Here is a 19,112-nt window from a genome sequence, read left to right as displayed (position 1 = left end):
ATGTGTATGTGTGTCACGCACGTCCGTGCACCGTGTTTGTGAGTCGTGTGTATGTGTGTCACGCACGTGCATGCACCGTGTTTGTGGGTCGTGTGTATGTGTGTCACGCACGTGCACGCACCGTGTTTGTGAGTCGTGTGTATGTGTGTCACGCACATGCACGCACCGTGTTTGTGGGTCATGTGTATGTGTGTCACGCACGTCCGTGCACCGTGTTTGTGGGTCGTGTGTATGTGTGTCACGCACGTGCGTGCACCGTGTTTGTGGGTCGTGTGTATGTGCGTCACGCACGTGCACGCACCGTGTTTGTGAGTCGTGTGTATGTGTGTCACGCACATGCACGCACCGTGTTTGTGGGTCATGTGTATGTGTGTCACGCACGTCCGTGCACCGTGTTTGTGGGTCGTGGGTATGTGTGTCACGCACGTGCGTGCACCGTGTTTGTGAGTCGTGTGTATGTGTGTCACGCACGTGCGTGCACCGTGTTTGTGGGTCGTGTGTATGTGTGTCACGCACATGCACGCACCGTGTTTGTGGGTCGTGTGTATGTGTGTCACGCACGTGCACGCACCGTGTTTGTGAGTCGTGTGTATGTGTGTCACGCATATGCACGCACCGTGTTTGTGGGTCGTGTGTATGTGTGTCACGCACGTGCGTGCACCGTGTTTGTGAGTCGTGTGTATGTGTGTCACGCACGTGCACGCACCGTGTTTGTGAGTCGTGTGAATGTGTGTCACGCACGTGCGTGCACCGTGTTTGTGAGTCGTGTGTATGTGTGTCACGCACGTGCACGCACCGTGTTTGTGAGTCGTGTGTATGTGTGTCGTGCACGTGCGTGCACCGTGTTTGTGAGTCGTGTGTATGTGCGTCACGCACGTCCGTGCACCGTGTTTGTGGGTCGTGTGTATGTGTGTCACGCACGTCCGTGCACCGTGTTTGTGAGTCGTGTGTATGTGTGTCACGCACGTGCGTGCACCGTGTTTGTGAGTCATGTGTTTGTGTGTCACGCACGTGCACGCACCGTGTTTGTGAGTCGTGTGTATGTGTGTCACACACGTGCACGCACCGTGTTTGTGGGTCGTGTGTGCATATGCGAGATGTGTCTGCTGTGTGCGTCCTCTGCATGCATCGCATGTGTCGGGCCTGTGCCCCGTATGTGCGCCGTGCGTGTGCATCACGTGCGCTGGGAGCGGGTGGCAGCGTGCGGCTGTGCGGGGACGGGGACGCCAGACGCTGTGCCGCAGCAGCCGCTGCCGCCCCCTCCCCCACCCGGGCTCCCCCACCCGCCTCCAGCTCCGGTCGCCATGCCAACGGGAGTGCTCGGAGCCGGCTGTGTGCTGTGCTGCGCTGCACTTTGAGGGCGCCGCCCCCACCCCCTCCGCTGCGTGACAGGCTGTGGGGCCTCCCCCCCCAGCCCCCGCAAAACCCCCTGCGTTCTAGAGCAAGGTGCTAGCAAACCCCAGCGTTCTGGAGCGAGGCAGGCAAATACAGCCATGCTCCTCGCGTCCGCAGCGCTCTGGTCCCATAGGTCCCGATGCTGCATCGCTCTAGAACAATAGACCCCAATGTCACCGCGCTCCAGAACAATAGATCCCGGAGCAAGATAGCCCAATCCCGCAGCGCTCTAGAGCGAGATGCCCAATCCTGCAGCACTCTAGAACAAAACGTCCCCATACCCCCATGCTCTAGAACAATATACCCTAATGCCACGGCACTCCAGAACAATAGACCCCAAAACTGCAGCGCTCTGGAGCAAGATATCACAATGCCACGTCCCTCTAGAGCAATCTATCCCAATCCCGCCACGCTCTAGAGCGAGCTACCCAAAGCGGCAGCACTCGAGAACAATAGATGCCAATGCTGCGGCACGCTGGCGTAAGATACTGTGGTGCTCTAGAATCTAGAACATTAGAGCCCAATACTGCAGCACGCTAGAGCAAGATACCCCAATACCGCACCGCTCTAGAATATATTCGGATCCTGTGGCGCTCTAGAGCGGGATATCCACTCCCGCCACACTCTAGAACAATAGAGTCCCAAAAACCCGGCACTCTAGAGCAAGATATCACAATGTCACCTTGCTCTAGAGCAATAGATCCTAGCCCCGCGGTGCGCTAACACAAGACCTGTGCACTCATGTGCAAAATAATGTAATTTGCAAGTACCTGGAGGATGAAGGAGTGATCACCAGCAGCCAGCGTGGATTTCCCAAGAACAAATCATGCCAAAGCAGCTTGATTTCCTTCTTTGGTGGGGTACCTGATTTGGTGGATGGGGGGAATGCAGTGGACATAATATCCCTGGACTTCAGCAAGGCTTTGGACACAGGCCCACAAGACATTCTGCTACGTTAAGGCAGAGAAATGCGGGCTTGACAGAACTACCATTAAGTGGATACAGACTTGCTTAGACAACCGCAAGCAAAGAGTAACGGTTAATGGAGTGATGTCCGATGGGAGGGAGGTCTCACGTGGGGTTCGACAGGGATCTGTTCTGGGTCCAGTGTTGTTTAACATCTTCATTAATGCCCTGGCTGTGGGAATAGAGAGCAGACTAATCAAATCTGCAGATGACACAAAGCTGGGGGGGGGTTGCCAACACTTTGGAAGGTCGAGCTAAAATTCAGAGGGATCTTGGTATACTGGAGAACTGGTCTCTAGACAAAACGAAAGTCGACAAAGACAAACGTAAGGTGCTGCCCTTCTGGAAGAAAAACCAAATGCATAAGTCCAGGATGGGGGCTAACTGGCTTGGCAGCAGCATTGCTGAGAAGGATTGGGGAGTTGTGGTGGATCACACCCTCAGCATGAGTCAGCAATCCGATGCCTTTGCAAAAAAACCCACAAAAGCAAAGGCAACGTTAGGCTGCATTAACAGAGGTGCAGCATGCGAGCCACGGGTGGTGAGAGCACCGCTCTGCTCGGCACTGGGCAGGCCGGGAGTGCTGTGTCCAGCTCCGGTCACCGCTGTGCAGAAAGGATGTGGAGAAACTGGAAAAAAGAATCCAGAGGCGAGCGACAACGATGATCAAACGGGGGGGGGGGGCGGGGGAATGCAGCCACGTGAGCAAAGGCTGAAAGAACTGGGTCTGTTTCATTTGGGAAAGAGGAGATGAAAGGGGGACATGACAGCGGTCTTCAAATACTTGAAAGGCTGCCATAAAAAAGAGGGAGAAAAGTGCTCTCTCTTGCACCAGAGGGCAGGGTTCCAACTACAGCAGAGCAGATTTAGATTAAATCTCAGGACAAACTTCCGACCCATCAGAACAGAAGTTTTCAAAGGGGGGCACCCAACAAATCCTGCATCTCAGCCGGGGGTTAGACAAGACGACCCTTGCAGCTCCTTCTGACCCCGTGGTTCTGTGATTCTGAGCGATCCCGAACCCACGTCACTCTAGCGCACGGGGTCACAATCCTCAGTGCTCTCGAGTGCAAGATCCCAACACGACAGGGTTTTAAAGCAAGGTATCCCAATCCCGCGACGCTCCAGAGCAGGGGTTCTCAAAGTGCATTGCTCCGCGACCCCCTTCTGACAACAACAATTCCTATACTATCCCAGGAGGGAGCACCAAAGCCTGAGCCCACCTGAGCCTTGCTACCCTGGGGGAGGGAGGGGGGGGGAGCCAAAGCCCAAAGCCTCCAGCCCCAGGCTGGGGGCCTGTAACCTGAGCCCCACCACCCAGGGCTGAAGCCCTGGGGCTTTGTGGGGCTCTGGCTTCAGCCCCAGGCCCCAGCAAGTCTAACGCCCTACCTGGCAACCCTATTAAAAGGGGGTCACGACCCACGCTGGGGGCCCAACTCACAGTTGGAGAGCCGCTGCTCTAGAACAAGGGATCCCAATAACGCAGCACTCGAGAGCAGGGGATCCCAGTGTCACGGCGCTCTAGAGCAATATACCCCATTACCACAGCGTTCTGGAGGAATCGAGCCAACTAATGGGCCATTCTAGAGCCAGCCCACATGCCACTGCACTGTGGGGCTCTGGAGCAAGGCATGTGCACCTTGAATTCGGCGCCATTCTAGAGCAATGCCATAAATCCTGCATGCCCTCTCGAGCAGGGGTTCTCAGGCCATGGGCCAGGGGGTCCCGGGGTTGGCTGGGCTCAGCTCTGGGCATTGGGGCCTAGTGCACAGGATCCCAGCGCCGCTCAGGTACCCGGCTGGGCCCAATTTGAGTGTTTCATGCTGCCCCTCCCCCAAGGTGCTGGGGCGTGGGGGTGTTCCTCATCGGGGGGCAGGGGGTGCAGGCCAATACCCGGAGTGGGAAGACGAGCCACAGGAGCTGCTGGTGTCACGTTCTCCAGCAAGTACCGGCCCCCTCCAATGTAACCCCCACAGCCAGCTGATGCGCCCCATCTCCCATACCCCCCATCCTGCTCTCTCCATGCCCCCACCCCCAGGATACCTGCTTCCCCACAGCTGGGCGACTCCCCCTCTGTCATACATCCAGATCTTCCCCCGCTGCCCCCCAAACCCTTCTGCCCCCCCACCTCCTTCCCTCCAGCCCCCGCCCCAAACCCCTCCACGCGGATTGGCCCTCATGAGACTCCATGGGGCTCAGACCAAGGGGGCCCATCTTGCCCGGCGGCCCGTCTCCACCGCAGCCAGGGGCTGATCAGCGCCTATGTGTGTGTGTGCGTGTGTGTGTCTGTCTGTGTGTGTGTCTGTGTCGTCCCCCCCCCCCCCCAGCAATAGCCAGGCTCTCTGGCAGGTCACCATGGCGACTGTTAACCCCTGCTGCGCTGGTCGGCGGCCAGCCTCTGCCCGCTGGCGCCCGGTCAGCTGCCAGCGCCTGCGCTCCCCTCCCCCACCCTCCAGCCAGGCACAGAGAGAGGGGCAGAGCTGGGGGGGGAGGGAGTGGATGGATGGGTGGGGGGGTGGATGGATGGAGGGGTGTGGGAGTCCTGGCTCCCTCCCCCCAGCCCACGCTCTAACCACTAGATCCCACTCCCCTCCCAGTGCTGGGGATGGAACCCAGGAGTCCTGGGTCCCAGCGCCCCAAATCTAACCACGAGACCCCACTCCCCTCCCACAGCCAGGGAGAGAGCCCAGGAGGCCTAGTCTCCAGCAGGACTAGGTGCGGGCTGGGAGCCAGGACTCCTGGGTTCCTTGCTGGGTGTGGATGGATGGAAGTAGGGGTGTGGGAGTGGAGGGATGGGTGGGTGTGGGGGGTGGATGGATGGAGGGAGGAGTATGGGAGTGGATGGATGGGTGGGTGGATGGAGGGAGGGAGGGAGGGGTAAGGGGGTGGGGGGTGTAAGGGAGTGGATGGATGGTGGGGGTGGACGGATGGGGGGAGGGGTAAGGGAGTGAATGGGTGGGTGAGTGGGTGGATGGATGGACGGAGGAGGGGTATGGGAGTGGATGGATGGGTTGGGGGGTGGATGGATGGAGGGAGGGAGATGGGAGTGGATGGATGAAGGGAGGGAGATATGGGGGGGTGGTGTATGAATGGAGGGATAGCTCAGTGGTTTGAGCATTGGCCTGCTAAACCCAGGGTTGTGAGTTTCAATCCTTGAGGGGGCCATTTAGGGATCTGGGGCAAAAAGTGGGGATTGGTCCTACTTTGAGCAGGGGGTTGGACTAGTTGGACTCCTGAGGTCCCTTCCAACCCTGATATTCTATTATTCTATGGAGGGAGGGACATGGGGGGTGGACGGACGGAGGGACATGGGGGAGTGTATGGTTGTATGGAGGGAAATGTTGGGGGGGTGGATGGAGGGAGGGAGGGTTATGGGAGTGGGTGGATGGATGAGATGCGAGGGGTTATGGATAGGCGGGTTGGAGATGTATGGGGGAGTGGGGTGGGGTGTGGATGTATGGAGAGAAGGAGATGGAGGTGGTGGATGGATGGAGATAGAGGGGTGCATGGATGGAGGGTGGGAGATGGGGGGGTGAATGGATGTACGGGGGAACAGCCAGACACGGGAGGTGTTTGAAATAAAGTTTATTGCAGTCTCTCAGTCCTATGTACATATGGTACAGAGTAAATAAGGGGGTGGGTTGGCCCCAGGCCACACACCCCCAGCACGGGGAGGGGGGGGGAAGACTATATGACAATAAAAAGGGATCTCTCCTTAGTTACGGGTGTAGTATGCATGTCCCCCCTTCCCACCCCCCAGGCTAAGAACCTTCCTCCCCCCCCCCCGCAGTAGGGGTCACCACACCTGTGGGGAATTCCTCCCCCCACTATCTGCTCCCCTGTGTGTTAACTCCTGCACTGCCAGGATCCCCCATTGCTTCAGGGTGCAGGGGGAGGGTGGTGGTGCTATTTTTAACCCTACAATTCTCCCCCCCCCGCCCGCATTCCTGGTGAGGGGGGGATGGAGCTATATGGTTAACCCTTTCATCACCGCCTCCCCCCATTCAAACTGATTGGAGAGGGGGGGATGTAGCTAGTTAGCTTTCATCCCCCCCCCCCCCCCATGCCATGGGCGGAGGGGCCATTTCTGATGCTAGATTTTTAACCCTTTCTTTGCCACCGGCTCCCAAGGGTGGGGGTGCCATGACCTTCCTCCTCGACCCCCCCTTTGCCAGGTCTAAGAGCTGAGGGGTCCCCTGATCCCCAGGATCATTCAAGAACAGAAGGTGGGATTTCTACGGGTGGAGGAAGGAGATTTCTGGCCCTTTAAGTGGTCGGGGGCAAAAGTTGGTGTCTCCCGCTCCCTGAGGGTATGCAAACTCCCCCCCCCCCGCTTCTGATCTATCCCCTAGACCCCACTCCCCTCTCAGAGCCAAGGATAGAACCCAGGAGTCCTGGCTCCCAGCCCCTCTGCTCTAACCACTAGCCCCCACCCCCTCCCAGAACTGGGTCCCCCCAAGCAGATACCGCCCTCTGTTGGATGCCACAAGAGCAGCTCCTCTGTATGTAAGAGTCCCAACATCATGACAAGAGATGAGGAGGGTTTTTCTCCTTTAACTCCCTGGCTGGGAGGCACTGCCATGGGGAAGCTCGCAACACTGGAGCCTCCGCAGCTGGGGGCACTGCCGTGGGGAAGCTCGCAGAGCCAGGTACAGATGACCTTGTCAAAGGAGCCCACAAAAATACCCACACGGGACGGGGACCGACCAGTACCAACCAAGTTCACAGCAAGAGTCCTGGGTCCTGGCAGGACCCAGCCAGCAGAAGGTGCCCAAACCCAGCTGTGAACCAGTTCCCTGCACTGATGCATCCCTGAAGCACGAGGTATCTATTACCTATCCCTTTTCTTCCCTCCCTCACCTCCCTCAACCACCTTCCCTTCATTCTCACGTTTCCCATCCCCTATTTTCCCTTCCTCCGTCTCTCCACTGGCATCCTTCTCCTCCTCCGACTATATTGGCTCCTTCCTCATCTCTGCATGGATGGAGACACCTTCCACCTCTACAGACACAAACACAGTCACCGCGGCAAAAGAACTGCAGCCTGAGATACACCCCAGCGGGCGGAGGTGGCTAAAGGAGAAGGGAACTAACAGAGAAAGAACAAAAGAGGGTAGAGAAAGGAAGAGGAAAACAAAAGGGGAGGAAAAAGAACCCTGTAAATGGACATATAAAGAAAGTCAATAGAGAAGAAGTGCAGAGAAATGGACAAAAGAAGGACTGGACGAAAGAGGGCAGAGAGAGGAAGGAATCAAAGAAAACTTGCAAATGGAAATTGAAAGAAAAAAGGAACCAAAGAAAGAGGGCAGAGAGAGGAAGAAGGAAAGAGCCGGGAAATGGAAAAGAAAAAAGGGGGGCGAGACAGGAAGAATGGAAGGAGAAAGCAAATCGAAAGAAAGGAAAGAGCAAAGCAGAGCCTGGGGGCAGCTGGCCTGAAGCTGGGCTAACAGTGGCCGTTGCTGGGCCGGGTTAATGCACGGCGCGGTCAAGCCCACGCTTGCTAAGAAAAGGGCTTCGTCCTCCGTTCTTCGGCGGAGGGAAGACAAAGAGACGGGGCCCCGATCTGGCAGTCGAGGGGGGAGCGGGTCTCTGAGGGCGAGCTGCTGGCAGCCAGCCGCCGCGGTTGCTTTAGCTGGACCTTGGTGTCTATATTTCCAGCTCCCCTTGATTCATCTCTCTGGGTCGGGAGTTACCTGGGGCCCTTCTCTGTGTCCCCATTTGCTGATGCGGTTCCCCCATCTGGTTCATTTGGAAAACAGCAAAGAGGGTGGAGGAGCCATTTCCTCTCAGGATCGGGTGGGGGGTGGGGGAGGACACCAGTGCAGCAACATGGAAAATGGCCGACGAGTGACTTCCTGTCAGGGTTGGCCGTTGTGGGGCAACAAAGATGGCGGAGGAGCCATTTCCTCTCAGGATCTGCGGGGGCGGGGGGGGCTGGCATGGCAACAAGGAAAATGGCTGACGACTGACTTCCTGTCAGGGTGGCCATTGTGGGGCAACAAAGATGGTGGAGGAGCCATTTCCTCTCAGGATCGGGTGGGGGAGGACACCAGTGCAGCAACATGGAAAATGGCCAACAAGTGACTTCCTGTCAGGGTTGGCCATTGTGGGGCAGCAAAGATGGTGGAGGAGCCATTTCCTCTCAGGATCTGCGGGGGGGGAGGGGGGGCTGGCATGGCAACAAGGAAAATGGCTGACGACTGACTTCCTGTCAGGGTGGCCATTGTGGGGCAACAAAGATGGCGGAGGAGCCATTTCCTCTCAGGATCGGGTGGGGGGTGGGGGAGGACACCAGTGCAGCAACATGGAAAATGGCCGACGAGTGACTTCCTGTCAGGGTTGGCCATTGTGGGGCAGCAAAGATGGCGGAGGAGCCATTTCCTCTCAGGATCTGCGGGGGGGGAAGGGGCTGGCATGGCAACAAGGAAAATGGCCGACAAGTGACTTCCTGTCAGGGTCGGCCGTTCTGGAACTGAGGAAAATGGCATTAGGAGCCATTTCTTCTCAGGATCTATACCAAGGGGAGCTGGTGCAATGGCAACCAGAATGGCAGATGGGCAGCTTCCTAACCGGGGTTGGCCATTGTGGGGCAAAAAAGATGGCAGAGGAGCCACTTCCTGTCAGGATCTGGGAGGAAGGGATTGGAGCAGGGACAGAGAAAATGGTGGAGGGGTGACTTCGTGTTAGGAACTGGCCCTTGTGGGGACAAAAAAAGTATCTGGGGTTGGCCCGATGATAACAAACAAAATGGCTGGCAGGTGGCTTCCTGTTGGGAATCCCGGCACCTTCCTGTGGCAACCAAAATGGCCGATGGGGTGACTTCCTGTCACGAATGCCGCCAAAGTGGCCAAATGGGGGAGGCCTCCGGGGACGGTGCAGAGGGAGCGAGAAAGGGGGGACAAGGAGAGGTTTCAGTCCAGTAGCACCCAGTCTGTGATCCACGGGTGGGCCCCCTCTGCACAGTCTCTGGGGTGGGGGGCGGCTGGCAGGCCCCGGTGGGAGACGGTCGGGGGTGGGGGGGCTGGCCTAGCAGGGCGAGGTGGATATGTGCATGTGCTCGGGGTACTTGATAGCGGGGGGGTAATTCTGGGTCATCTGGATGGAGACGTCGCTGGAGATGTCGGAGGGGCTGCGCCCACGGTGCCACACCTCCGGGTGCAGGAACTGGCCCGAGTAGTCGGAGCAGTCGCTCAGGCGCGGGCGGTAGAAGGCTGGGTGGGGGCGGTACATCTCCTCCTCCGCGTAGCGCTTGGTGAACAGGTACACGGACATCACGCCGGCACCCTGCAGGAGGTGGGGGGGGAAGAGTGAGTGGAAGGGGAGGGAATGGGACTGCGGAACCCTACTCCCCTCCCTGGCTCTCCCCCCCAGAGAGTCCTGGCTCTCCCCCCTCCCCCCGCCAGCCACTAGATCCCATTCCCCCTGCCCGAGCCGCGGATAGAACCCAGGAGTCCTGGCTCCCAGCCCCCCTCCTCTAAGCACTACAGCCCTCTCTCCTCCCAGAGCCAGGCATAGAACCCAGGAGTCCTGGCTCCCAGCCCTCCTGCTCTAACCACTAGACCTCCCTCCCCTCCCCTCCCTTCCCAATTGGGCCCATCTATCTCACCTATTTTAAGGACTCCACAGTTTGTAAATTGACGTCAGAGACTTTCTAGGCTCCCCCAACAATTCTCACCACTGCCCACTGCTGGATAGATTAGAACTTCCCCCCCTCTGTGTGTCACAGCCACCATACTGTGCCAGCAGAGGGGGATTCTCCGTTAGTTCAGCCAGCAGAATCAGGGAAAAGGGGTTTCAAGTTCTACCCCAGGGGGCAGCACAGAGCCAGCCAGGAATCTCCAGGGCCCCGGGGAGGAGGGGTTGGGATGAGGTGGGGCAAGGTCCAAACCTCTTTGAGGAGGAAGGAGGAGGCTGCGAAGGCGAAGGACCAGCCGTAGCGATAGTGGAAATATTGCTCTGACCCGCTGGGCCGATTCATCACCTCGTCATTGATGCTGGAGATGTAGAGAACTAACCCCACCACGAGAGACAGGCCTGCAAGAGACAGGGCCAACAATAAAGCTGCTGGGGGCTGTTTAGACAGGGACCCCTCGCCCGGCGCTGAGATGTGACTGCCTCTGGGGTGGGGCGTGGGGTCTGCTTATACAGGGACCCCTCGCCTAGCACTGAGAAGCAGCATCTCTGGGGTGGGGCGCAAGGGCTTTTTATACAGGGACCCCTCGCCCAGCTCTGAGATGCGGCTGCCTCTGGGGTGGGGTATGGGGTCTGCTTATACAGGGACTCCTCGGCCGGCGCTGAGATGCAGCTGCCTCTGGGGTGGGGCTGGAGTCTGTTTACACAAGGACCATAAAAATGTCAGGATGGAAGGGACCTCGAGGGGTCATCTAATCCAGCCCCCTGCACTGATGCCAGACCAAGTAAACCTAGACCAGCGCTGATCGGGGTCTGGCCAACCTGTTCTTAAAACCTCCACTGACGGAGATTCCACAGCCTCCCTCCGGACCCAATTCCAGAGCTTTCCTCCCCTTAGAGTTAGAACATTTTTCCTAATATCTAACCTACATCTCCCTTGCTGCGGATTAAGCCAACTACTTCTTGTCCCACCTCCAGCGGGGACGTAGAAAACAACTGATCACAGCCCTTTATAACAGCCCTTATGTGAAGACTGCTCTCGGGTCCCCGCCTTGGGCTTCTTTTCTCTGGACTAAACATGCCCTATTTTTTTATAACTTCCCTTTGACCGGGTTTCTGGCTCCCCTCTGCACAATGTCCAATCTGTGCATCTGTCAGGCGGTACACAGAACTGGACACAGCCGAGGTCTCCACCAGCGCCGAGCAGAGCGGGACAATCACCTCCCGCGTCTTACGTCCGACACTCCTCTTACCCCGCCCCAGAAGGACAGTTGCTTTTTTGGCACCTGCGTTGTTGCCTCATATTCAGTTCATGACCCATTTTAACCCCCCTGCCCCCTTCCAGCCATCCGACCCCCTAGCCGGCTAGGCCCCCTTTGGTAGCCGTGCTTTGGATTTGTCCTTCCCAAGTGATGGACTTTGGCCCTTGTCTGGATTGAATTTCATCTGGTCCATTCCAGACCACGTCCAGGTCGTTTTGAACGCTCCTCCAAAGGGCTCGCGACCCCGCCCGGCTTGGGGGCACCTGCCAGTTCCACTCTCTGCTCCGTAATCCGAGTCAGTCATTAAAAGAGTGACTAGTACCGGCCCCCGGGCTGACCACTGCAGGCTTCACTAGATCTGCCTCCCAAGTTATCCCTGGTAACGATGCTTAGAGTCCGGCCTTCCAACCAATGGTGCACCGGCCCTATCGTAAATTCATCTGGAAAGAACCACATTTCCCTACGCTGCTAATGAGAGTGTCGCGGGCCTGTGTCAAAAGCCTTGCTAAAATCAAGATCTCTCACGTCTACGGCTTCCCCCCGTCCACTTGGCCAGTAACCCTGTCAAAGCAGGAAATGAGGTGGGGTTGGCGTGATTTGTTCCCTGTAACTCCGTTACCCTCCAGGTGCCCAGCAAACTGGTTCTTTCATATTTATTCCAGTGTCTTCCTCCAGTGGGGTGCGGGGGCTGTTTATACTGGAATTCCACACCGGGTGCGGAGATGCGGCCACCTCTGGGGTGGGGCACCGGAACTGTTTGTATGGGGATCCCTCGCCCAGCCCTGACATACAGCTGTTTCTGAAGTAGGGAGCTGGGGGTGTTTACAACTGGGACCCCCTCTCCTGGCACTATTCAATGGCTTCACCACACAAAAGTTTGGGATGGGAAGTGAAAGAGAATCTCACATCCAACCAGAACCTCAGGCAGGATTTCGGGAGGCGCTGACTGCTAGGGGAGAGTGCCCCCTACTGACACCCGCCCCCACTCCCTGCAGGACAGCGCCCCCTAGCGCTGCACTGGGGCATTGGGGCCAGCCCTGACTGCCAGGGGCAAGCGCCCCCTACTGAGCCCCCACACGCCGCTCCCAGGCCCCTCACCAGAAAGGATGAAGAAGATGCCAGAGACGAAGGCCAGGATGGTTCTCTGGGGCCGGATGTGACCGATGTTGCTGATGACAAAGGCCGTGAAGACAAGGAAGAGGCTGACCATGGGGAAGGGGGTGGCCGTGCGAACTGTCTCTGGGAAGGGAAGGGGGACACCGGACAGTCAGAGCACCTCCACCCCTGTCCCGCACCCCACCGGTAGAGATCACCCTCTCTCAGACCCACCAACACTCTCCTCACCTCCTATCCCCCATGTACTCCACTCCCGCCATGGTCACACCTCCTCCCCCTTCTCCTCCTGCCCCTACAAACTCCAGCTCTACCCCACATAGGTCCCGCCGCTAACAGCTCCCAACCCCACGGAGGACCAGGGTACCAGGTGGCTGGGCTTCATGCCGCATGCCGTCTTGCTGAGAGTTGAACACAGGGGGGCTGAGACACACCTGTGACACACCTGTGACACGGCTGTGCTCTCCTCTCCACAGCATGTGGAAGCTGACACGTTTTCTCCTCGTGCACACCCTCTTGCTCGTGCACTCTATCCCAAAGCCCCCGGGCCAGGAGGGGCCCCTCTCAACTTACTCAAGATGTTCTCTGTGTTTTCTGTCACCAGATTTATCTCGGGTTCCAGGAAATACTCTGATGCCACGCACCGGCCCTTCTCCCGGCCTGCAGGGGGGCAAGAGATGGCGTTACCTGGCAAAGCCCCAGCCAGGGCACTGCTCTGGGGAAACTCACAGCACCAAGGAGTCACCAGCCAGGGCAGTGCGACGGGGATACAAAGAGGCCCTGGCCTGGCGCACAGCCGGGGAAAGCTCGCCACGCGGGGCTCGTACCAGCGAAGAAGCAGACCCTCCAGAGCCCGGCGTGCAGCGCCATCCTGATCTCGGTGGTCTGGTTCTGCTGCAGAACGATGCCCTCCTCCATGTAGAGCCAGTAGTCGGTGCTGACCGCAATGCCGACCAGCAGCAGCCCGCACGCCCCGAACACGCTACTGAGCAGCGTGAGCGCGCGGCTGCTGCAGTTACTCATCCTAAGGGACGGAGGGCGCCACACACAGCACACGGACCTGGCCGGGGAGATAGAAACAGGCTCAGCAGCCCCTGCCAGACACCTCCCCCCCCCCCCGCAGCTCTAACCACTGGACCCCACTCCCCTCCCAGAGCCCGGGACGGAACCCCGGAGTCCTGGCTCCCAGTTAATCTGCACTCCCCGCAGCCCAGCACCCCCCACTGAGCCCCCTGCCCTGCTCCCCGCAGCCCAGCGCCCCCTAGCCTTGCCCTGGGGCAGTGGGGCCAGCCCTGACGGTGAGTTGGATGTAGGGGCAGGTCTATGGGGCTCAGCCGCACAGCAGCCCATGAGTCCCCTGGCCCCAGCACCTGGCCCAGGCAGAGAAGGGTCCCACTCGCCAGGGGCTGGGCTGCCCCCCTGGGTCCTGCATCACCGACGCACGGACAGGGCTTAATTCAGCTGGAGCTGTCCGGAGCAGGGCTCTGGGAAATATTTTCAAGCCCCCTGGAGTTTTCATAGCATGTGGGGGGGGGGGCAGGGCCCCTCTCTGGGAAATATTCTATGAGAGTTTAAACCCTGTGCACAGGATCTGTTAATATAACCCCAACATAACAAACCAGCGCTGCTGAGAGACCCTACAATAACAAACCAGCGTGGACAGCCCCAGCACCTCAGAGACCCACCCCGACGAGCCAGCGCTGCTGAGAGACCCTACAATAACAAACCAGTGTGGACAGCCCCAGCACCTCAGAGACCCACCCCGACGAGCCAGCGCTCCTGAGAGACCCTACAATAACAAACCAGCGTGGACAGCCCCAGCACCTCAGAGACCCACCCCGACGAGCCAGCGCTCCTGAGAGACCCTACAATAACAAACCAGCGTGGACAGCCCCAGCACCTCAGAGACCCACCCCGACGAGCCAGCGCTCCTGAGAGACCCTACAATAACAAACCAGCGTGGACAGCCCCAGCACCTCAGAGACCCCACCAAAACAAGCCAGTGCTCCGGAGAGACCCTACAGGAACAAGCCGGCAGAGACAGACACAGCGACTGACAGACCCTACCATAACAAGCCAGCTCTCCTAAGACACCCTACCTACCTCCATCTAGCACCCTACGGGCTCGCCCCCCCACCCCCCTGGTACCATATGGGCTCCCCCCGCACCCCCACCATCTCCTCCCCCAGTCCCGTCTGGGCTCCCCCGCCCCACCACTGCATAGTAGCTGGTCTCAGAAACACACTGACTGTGTAGCAAGCAGCCAAACAGCCCACAACACAACTAACGCAAACACAGCGTACCCAAGGACATCCCACCTAAAGACACACCAGGCCCACACCCACCCACCGCAAAACAGCCACCAGTACACACAACCCACACACTAGTGCAATGCACAAACACAGATCACTCAGAAGCACATATTAGCACACACTCACACTCAGTAACAACCGGCACCAGCGCAACACACACACACACACACACACGCACACACACGTACAGGGGGGCACTAAGGAAACCACACAGACAACACTGACAGTACTGAAAACCACACACGAATGGGCACTCAGCAAAAACGGGGAACAACCAAACAAAATGTGTGTGCACACCCGCGCACACCTAGACGCACACGCAAAACTACACAATGCGCTCAACACAACATTTCCACACACGCACACACACAGACCCTCAGAGAGCGGGGCTCATCACCCCCAGCAGGGGGCAACAGGGACACACACAGAGCAGGGCCCAGCCCCTCCAGCAGAGGGCAGCAGGGACACACACACACACACACACACACACACACTGTACTGTTCACAACAGCAGCAAACAATTCTCACACACCTACAGGGGCACATACCCTAGCACAACTCCTCGACCGAACACCCCCCACACACACAATATACTGTACACAACAACGTCTCCAAATAAGGCATGTGCATACACACAGGGGCACTAATGAATATCACATACGCTAACACAACACTCACTGTCACACACACACACAGGCACCCTCCCTCCGGCCTCGCTCTGGAAAATAGGTTGGGAAAATGAAACAACAACTGAGGCCAGAAGTCACCAGCTAGCTCCAGAGGACAGAGGAGAGTACAGCAGGAGGTGGACGGGGACACACACACACACACACACACACCAGAGGGCAGCACCACTCTCTCTCCCTCACACAATCTCATGTATGTATGTACATACACACACAGTGTTCTCTCGCTGACATTCACACCAGGTGTATGTACACGTACACACACACACACAGTCTCTCTCTCTCTCTCATACACACCCAGTGTAGGTACACCCCTCCTGGTGTATCCCCCACACACACACACACAGAGTGTACATATACCACCACCCCTACCTGGTGTATCCCCCTCCCACACATGGTGTACATACACACACATGGTGTACTCACACAAACACACATACACAAAGTACACACACACGGTGTACATACACATACACATACTGTACCCTCCCACATACGAATATGCACACAATGAGTACACACAATCCATGAACCTCTCTGTCACACACACACGATGTACACACACGGTGTATGCACACACAAATGGTGTACACACACACACACACACGGTTTACCTCTCTCTCTCTCTCACACACACACACACGATGTACACACACATGGTGTACGCACACACAAATGATGTACACACACACAATGTACACACACACACGATGTACACACACGGTGTACGCACACACACACAATTTACACACACACACGGTTTACCTCTCTCTCTCACACACACACACAAATGGTGTACGCACACACACACGATGTACACACACACAATGTACACACACACACACACGGTTTACCTCTCTCTCACACACACACACACGATGTACACACACATGGTGTACGCACACACAAATGATGTACACACACACACAATGTACACACACACACACGATGTACACACACACGGTGTACGCACACACACACAATTTACACACACACACGGTTTACCTCTCTCTCTCACACACACACACAAATGGTGTACGCACACACACACGATGTACACACACACACACACGGTTTACCTCTCTCTCACACACACACACACGATGTACACACACATGGTGTACGCACACACAAATGATGTACACACACACGATGTACACACACACACGATGTACACACAAACGGTGTACACACACACACACACGGTTTACCTCTCTCTCACACACACACACACACGATGTACACACAAACGGTGTACACACACACACACACGGTTTACCTCTCTCTCACACACACACACACGATGTACACACACACACACGATGTACACACACATGGTGTACGCACACACACACGATGTACACACACACACACACACGGTTTACCTCTCTCTCTCACACACACACACGATGTACACACAAACGGTGTACACACACACACACACGCACCCCCACCCGGGGCACGTCCACCCCGCACCCCCGGGGCTCACCTTGCCCTCACTCCCGGGGGCGCTGGCCGGTCGGCGGCCCCCACATGCTCTGCCCCCGCCGCTCCGCTCCTGCGCCGGCCTCAGACCCTCCGGCTGCGGCGCCCCGGGCCCCGGAGAGCCATGGGCGGGGGGGGGGTTCTCCTCCGGGAGCCGCAGCCGCGGGGGAAGGAGCCGGAGACCCGGGCGGGGGGATGCAGCAGTGGGGGAGGGGGGGCAGAAGGGCCCAGGGCCCGGCGGAGGGATGCGGCGGGGGGGAGGAGGGGGAAAGAGGGAAGGAGACAGGAGCCCGGCGGACGGATGCGGCGTGGGGGGGAGGGAGGGAGAGGGAAGGGGACAAAGATCCGGGCGGAGGGATGCAGCGATCTGGGAGGAGGGATGCAGCAGTGGAGGGGGGGCAGAAGGGGCCCGGCGGGGGGATTTTTTTTGGGGGGGGGAGAGAAGGAGAGGACAGGGGCCCGGGGAGGGGGAGGTGCGACGGGGGGGGAGGGGACAGGGGCCCAGCGGAAGGATGCGGCGGGGGGGGGAAGGGAACAGGAGCCCGGTGCGGGGATGCGGGCTGCGGGGGGGAGGACAGTGGCCAGGCGGGGCGGGGGAGAGAACAGGGGCTTGGTGGGGGAATGTGGCGGTGGGGGGAAGAGGGAAGAGGACAGGGGCCCGGTGCGGGGATGCGGGCTGCGGGGGGGAGGACAGTGGCCAGGCGGGGGGATGCTGAGGGGGGGGACCAAGGGAGCGAAAACAAGCTGCGCTGGAGGACGAGGGTGCAGGGATGTGGGGGGGGGGGGGGTCGGGCTGGCTCCGGTCGGATCGCGGGGCTGGACCGGGCTGGACCGGGCCGGGCGCTCTGGAAAACGGCTCCGCTCTCGCTGCTGGAGAATCCACGGGAGCTTCCCCCCCACCCCTCCCGCGCCGCGGACACCGTGATGTCACGGGCCCCGCGCTTAAAGGGACAGACCCGCCCCCCCCAGCCTCCATCCCCTCCCCCCAGCCCCTTCCCCCAGCCTCCAGCCCCTTCCCCCCCCAGCCTCCAGCCCCTCCCCCAGTCCCTCCCCCAGCCCCTTCCCCCCAACCCCTCCTCCCCAGCCTCCAGCCCCTTCCCCCACAGCTTCCAATCCCTCCCCCACCCCTCCTACCCAGCCCCTTCCCCCCCAGCCTCCAGCCCCTCCCCCCAGCCTCCAGCCCTTCCCCCATCAGTCCCCAGCCCTTTCCCCGCAGCCTCAAGCCCCTTCCCCCGCCAGCCTCCAACCCCTCTCCCCACCCCCTCCCCCCACAGCCCCCAGCCCTTTGCTCCTTTCTTCCTTCACTCACGTCCTTCCTCTTTGTTTCTTCCTTTCTCATTCCTTCCTTCCTTTTCCTAACCCCCCTTCCGCTCATTTCCTCCCCACTCAGACACTGCTCGGTCTGGCTCCCGGGCTCCTTCCTTCCTTCTTTCCTTCCTCTCTCATTTCTTTTCCAGTCCCTTGTTCCGGGCTCTGGGGCTCGACTCCTGGTTTCTCTTTCAGGGACGGCTTCGCTTTTTCTTTCTTTCTTAGTCACCCCTCCCCACCGGAAAAGTCCTTCTCCCCACCCCCCACCCCCCAGACCGACAGCGGGACAGTCCCCTGCCTGGGAACATTTTTAAAAGAGGGGGGGTGGGGGCTGGGAGCCAGGACTCCTGGGTTCCATCCCCCAAGCTCTGGGGCACACAAAGATGTTTTCCCTTGGATTTGCTTTGAATTCACCTGTCGGGATTATTCCTCCCCCCCCCCCCCCCCGCGTAGCCCCTTCCTCCTCCTGCAGCACTGAGGAGGGGTCGATAAATGCACGACGCACCTGGGAGAGGATGGAACAGGTGCCCCCGAGAGGGAAAAGGCCCCGGATCCCCCTTCCCCCACCCCTGAGCCACCCAGTCCCTGTCCTGGGGCTGTATTGGTGTCCATGACCCTGCAGGGAAAGGCCCCACAGCCTGGTCCTCAACCATTAGTAACCTCCCCGCCACTCTCCTTCTAACGCTGTGGAGCCTGCCAATTAGACTGAGTATTGTGGGCGCTGCCCAGACCCAGAGTCGCCGAGATCGGGGCCCCGTCAGGCCGGGTGCTGCCCAGACCCAGAGTCGCCAAGATCGGGGCCCCGCCGCCGGGTGCTGCCCAGACCCAGAATCGCCGAGATCGGGGCCCCGTCAGGCCGGGTGCTGCCCAGACCCAGAGTCACCGAGATCGGGGCCCTGTCGCGCCGGGTGCTGCCCAGATCCAGAATCGCCGAGATCAGGGCCCTGCTGGGCC

The 19,112-nt window shown here is 58.8% G+C and overlaps 1 protein-coding gene across 2 annotated transcripts; it reads right to left on the bottom strand.

Annotated features, from left to right (window-relative positions):
- Nucleotides 1–9,295: 9,295 nt before the first annotated feature.
- Nucleotides 9,296–18,356, bottom strand: CACNG7 (calcium voltage-gated channel auxiliary subunit gamma 7). Of its 2 annotated transcripts, none has more exons than XM_073322142.1 (6): nucleotides 18,160–18,356; nucleotides 13,195–13,427; nucleotides 12,941–13,027; nucleotides 12,353–12,493; nucleotides 10,249–10,394; nucleotides 9,296–9,644 (listed from the first exon to the last, which is right to left on the bottom strand). In XM_073322142.1, exons 2-6 carry the CDS (start codon nucleotides 13,388–13,390, stop codon nucleotides 9,387–9,389), a joined length of 828 nt encoding a protein of 275 aa, XP_073178243.1. In that variant the 5' UTR covers nucleotides 13,391–13,427; nucleotides 18,160–18,356; the 3' UTR covers nucleotides 9,296–9,386. The 2 variants fall into 2 exon arrangements, with proteins under 2 accessions (XP_073178243.1, XP_073178242.1); XM_073322141.1 differs by lacking the exon at nucleotides 18,160–18,356 and adding an exon at nucleotides 16,855–17,259.
- Between the last annotated feature and the right edge of the window lie 756 nt (nucleotides 18,357–19,112).

The sequence above is a fragment of the Lepidochelys kempii genome, chromosome 23 (assembly GCF_965140265.1).
Source record: "Lepidochelys kempii isolate rLepKem1 chromosome 23, rLepKem1.hap2, whole genome shotgun sequence".
Taxonomy (NCBI): Eukaryota; Metazoa; Chordata; order Testudines; family Cheloniidae; genus Lepidochelys; species Lepidochelys kempii.
The sequence above is the reverse complement of the archived record's forward strand: the minus strand, read 5'-3'. Positions and strand labels throughout refer to the sequence as shown.

Coding starts and splice junctions, on each gene's coding strand:
- CACNG7 (XM_073322142.1), bottom strand. CDS start 13,390: ATGAGTAACTGCAGCAGCCGCGCGCTCACGCTGCTCAGTAGCGTGTTC. Junction 12,494..12,940: donor AAACACAGAGAACATCTTGA/GTAAGTTGAGAG, acceptor TTCCCTTCCCAG/AGACAGTTCGCACGGCCACC. Junction 9,645..10,248: donor CCTCCTTCCTCCTCAAAGAG/GTTTGGACCTTG, acceptor CACCTCCTGCAG/GGTGCCGGCGTGATGTCCGT.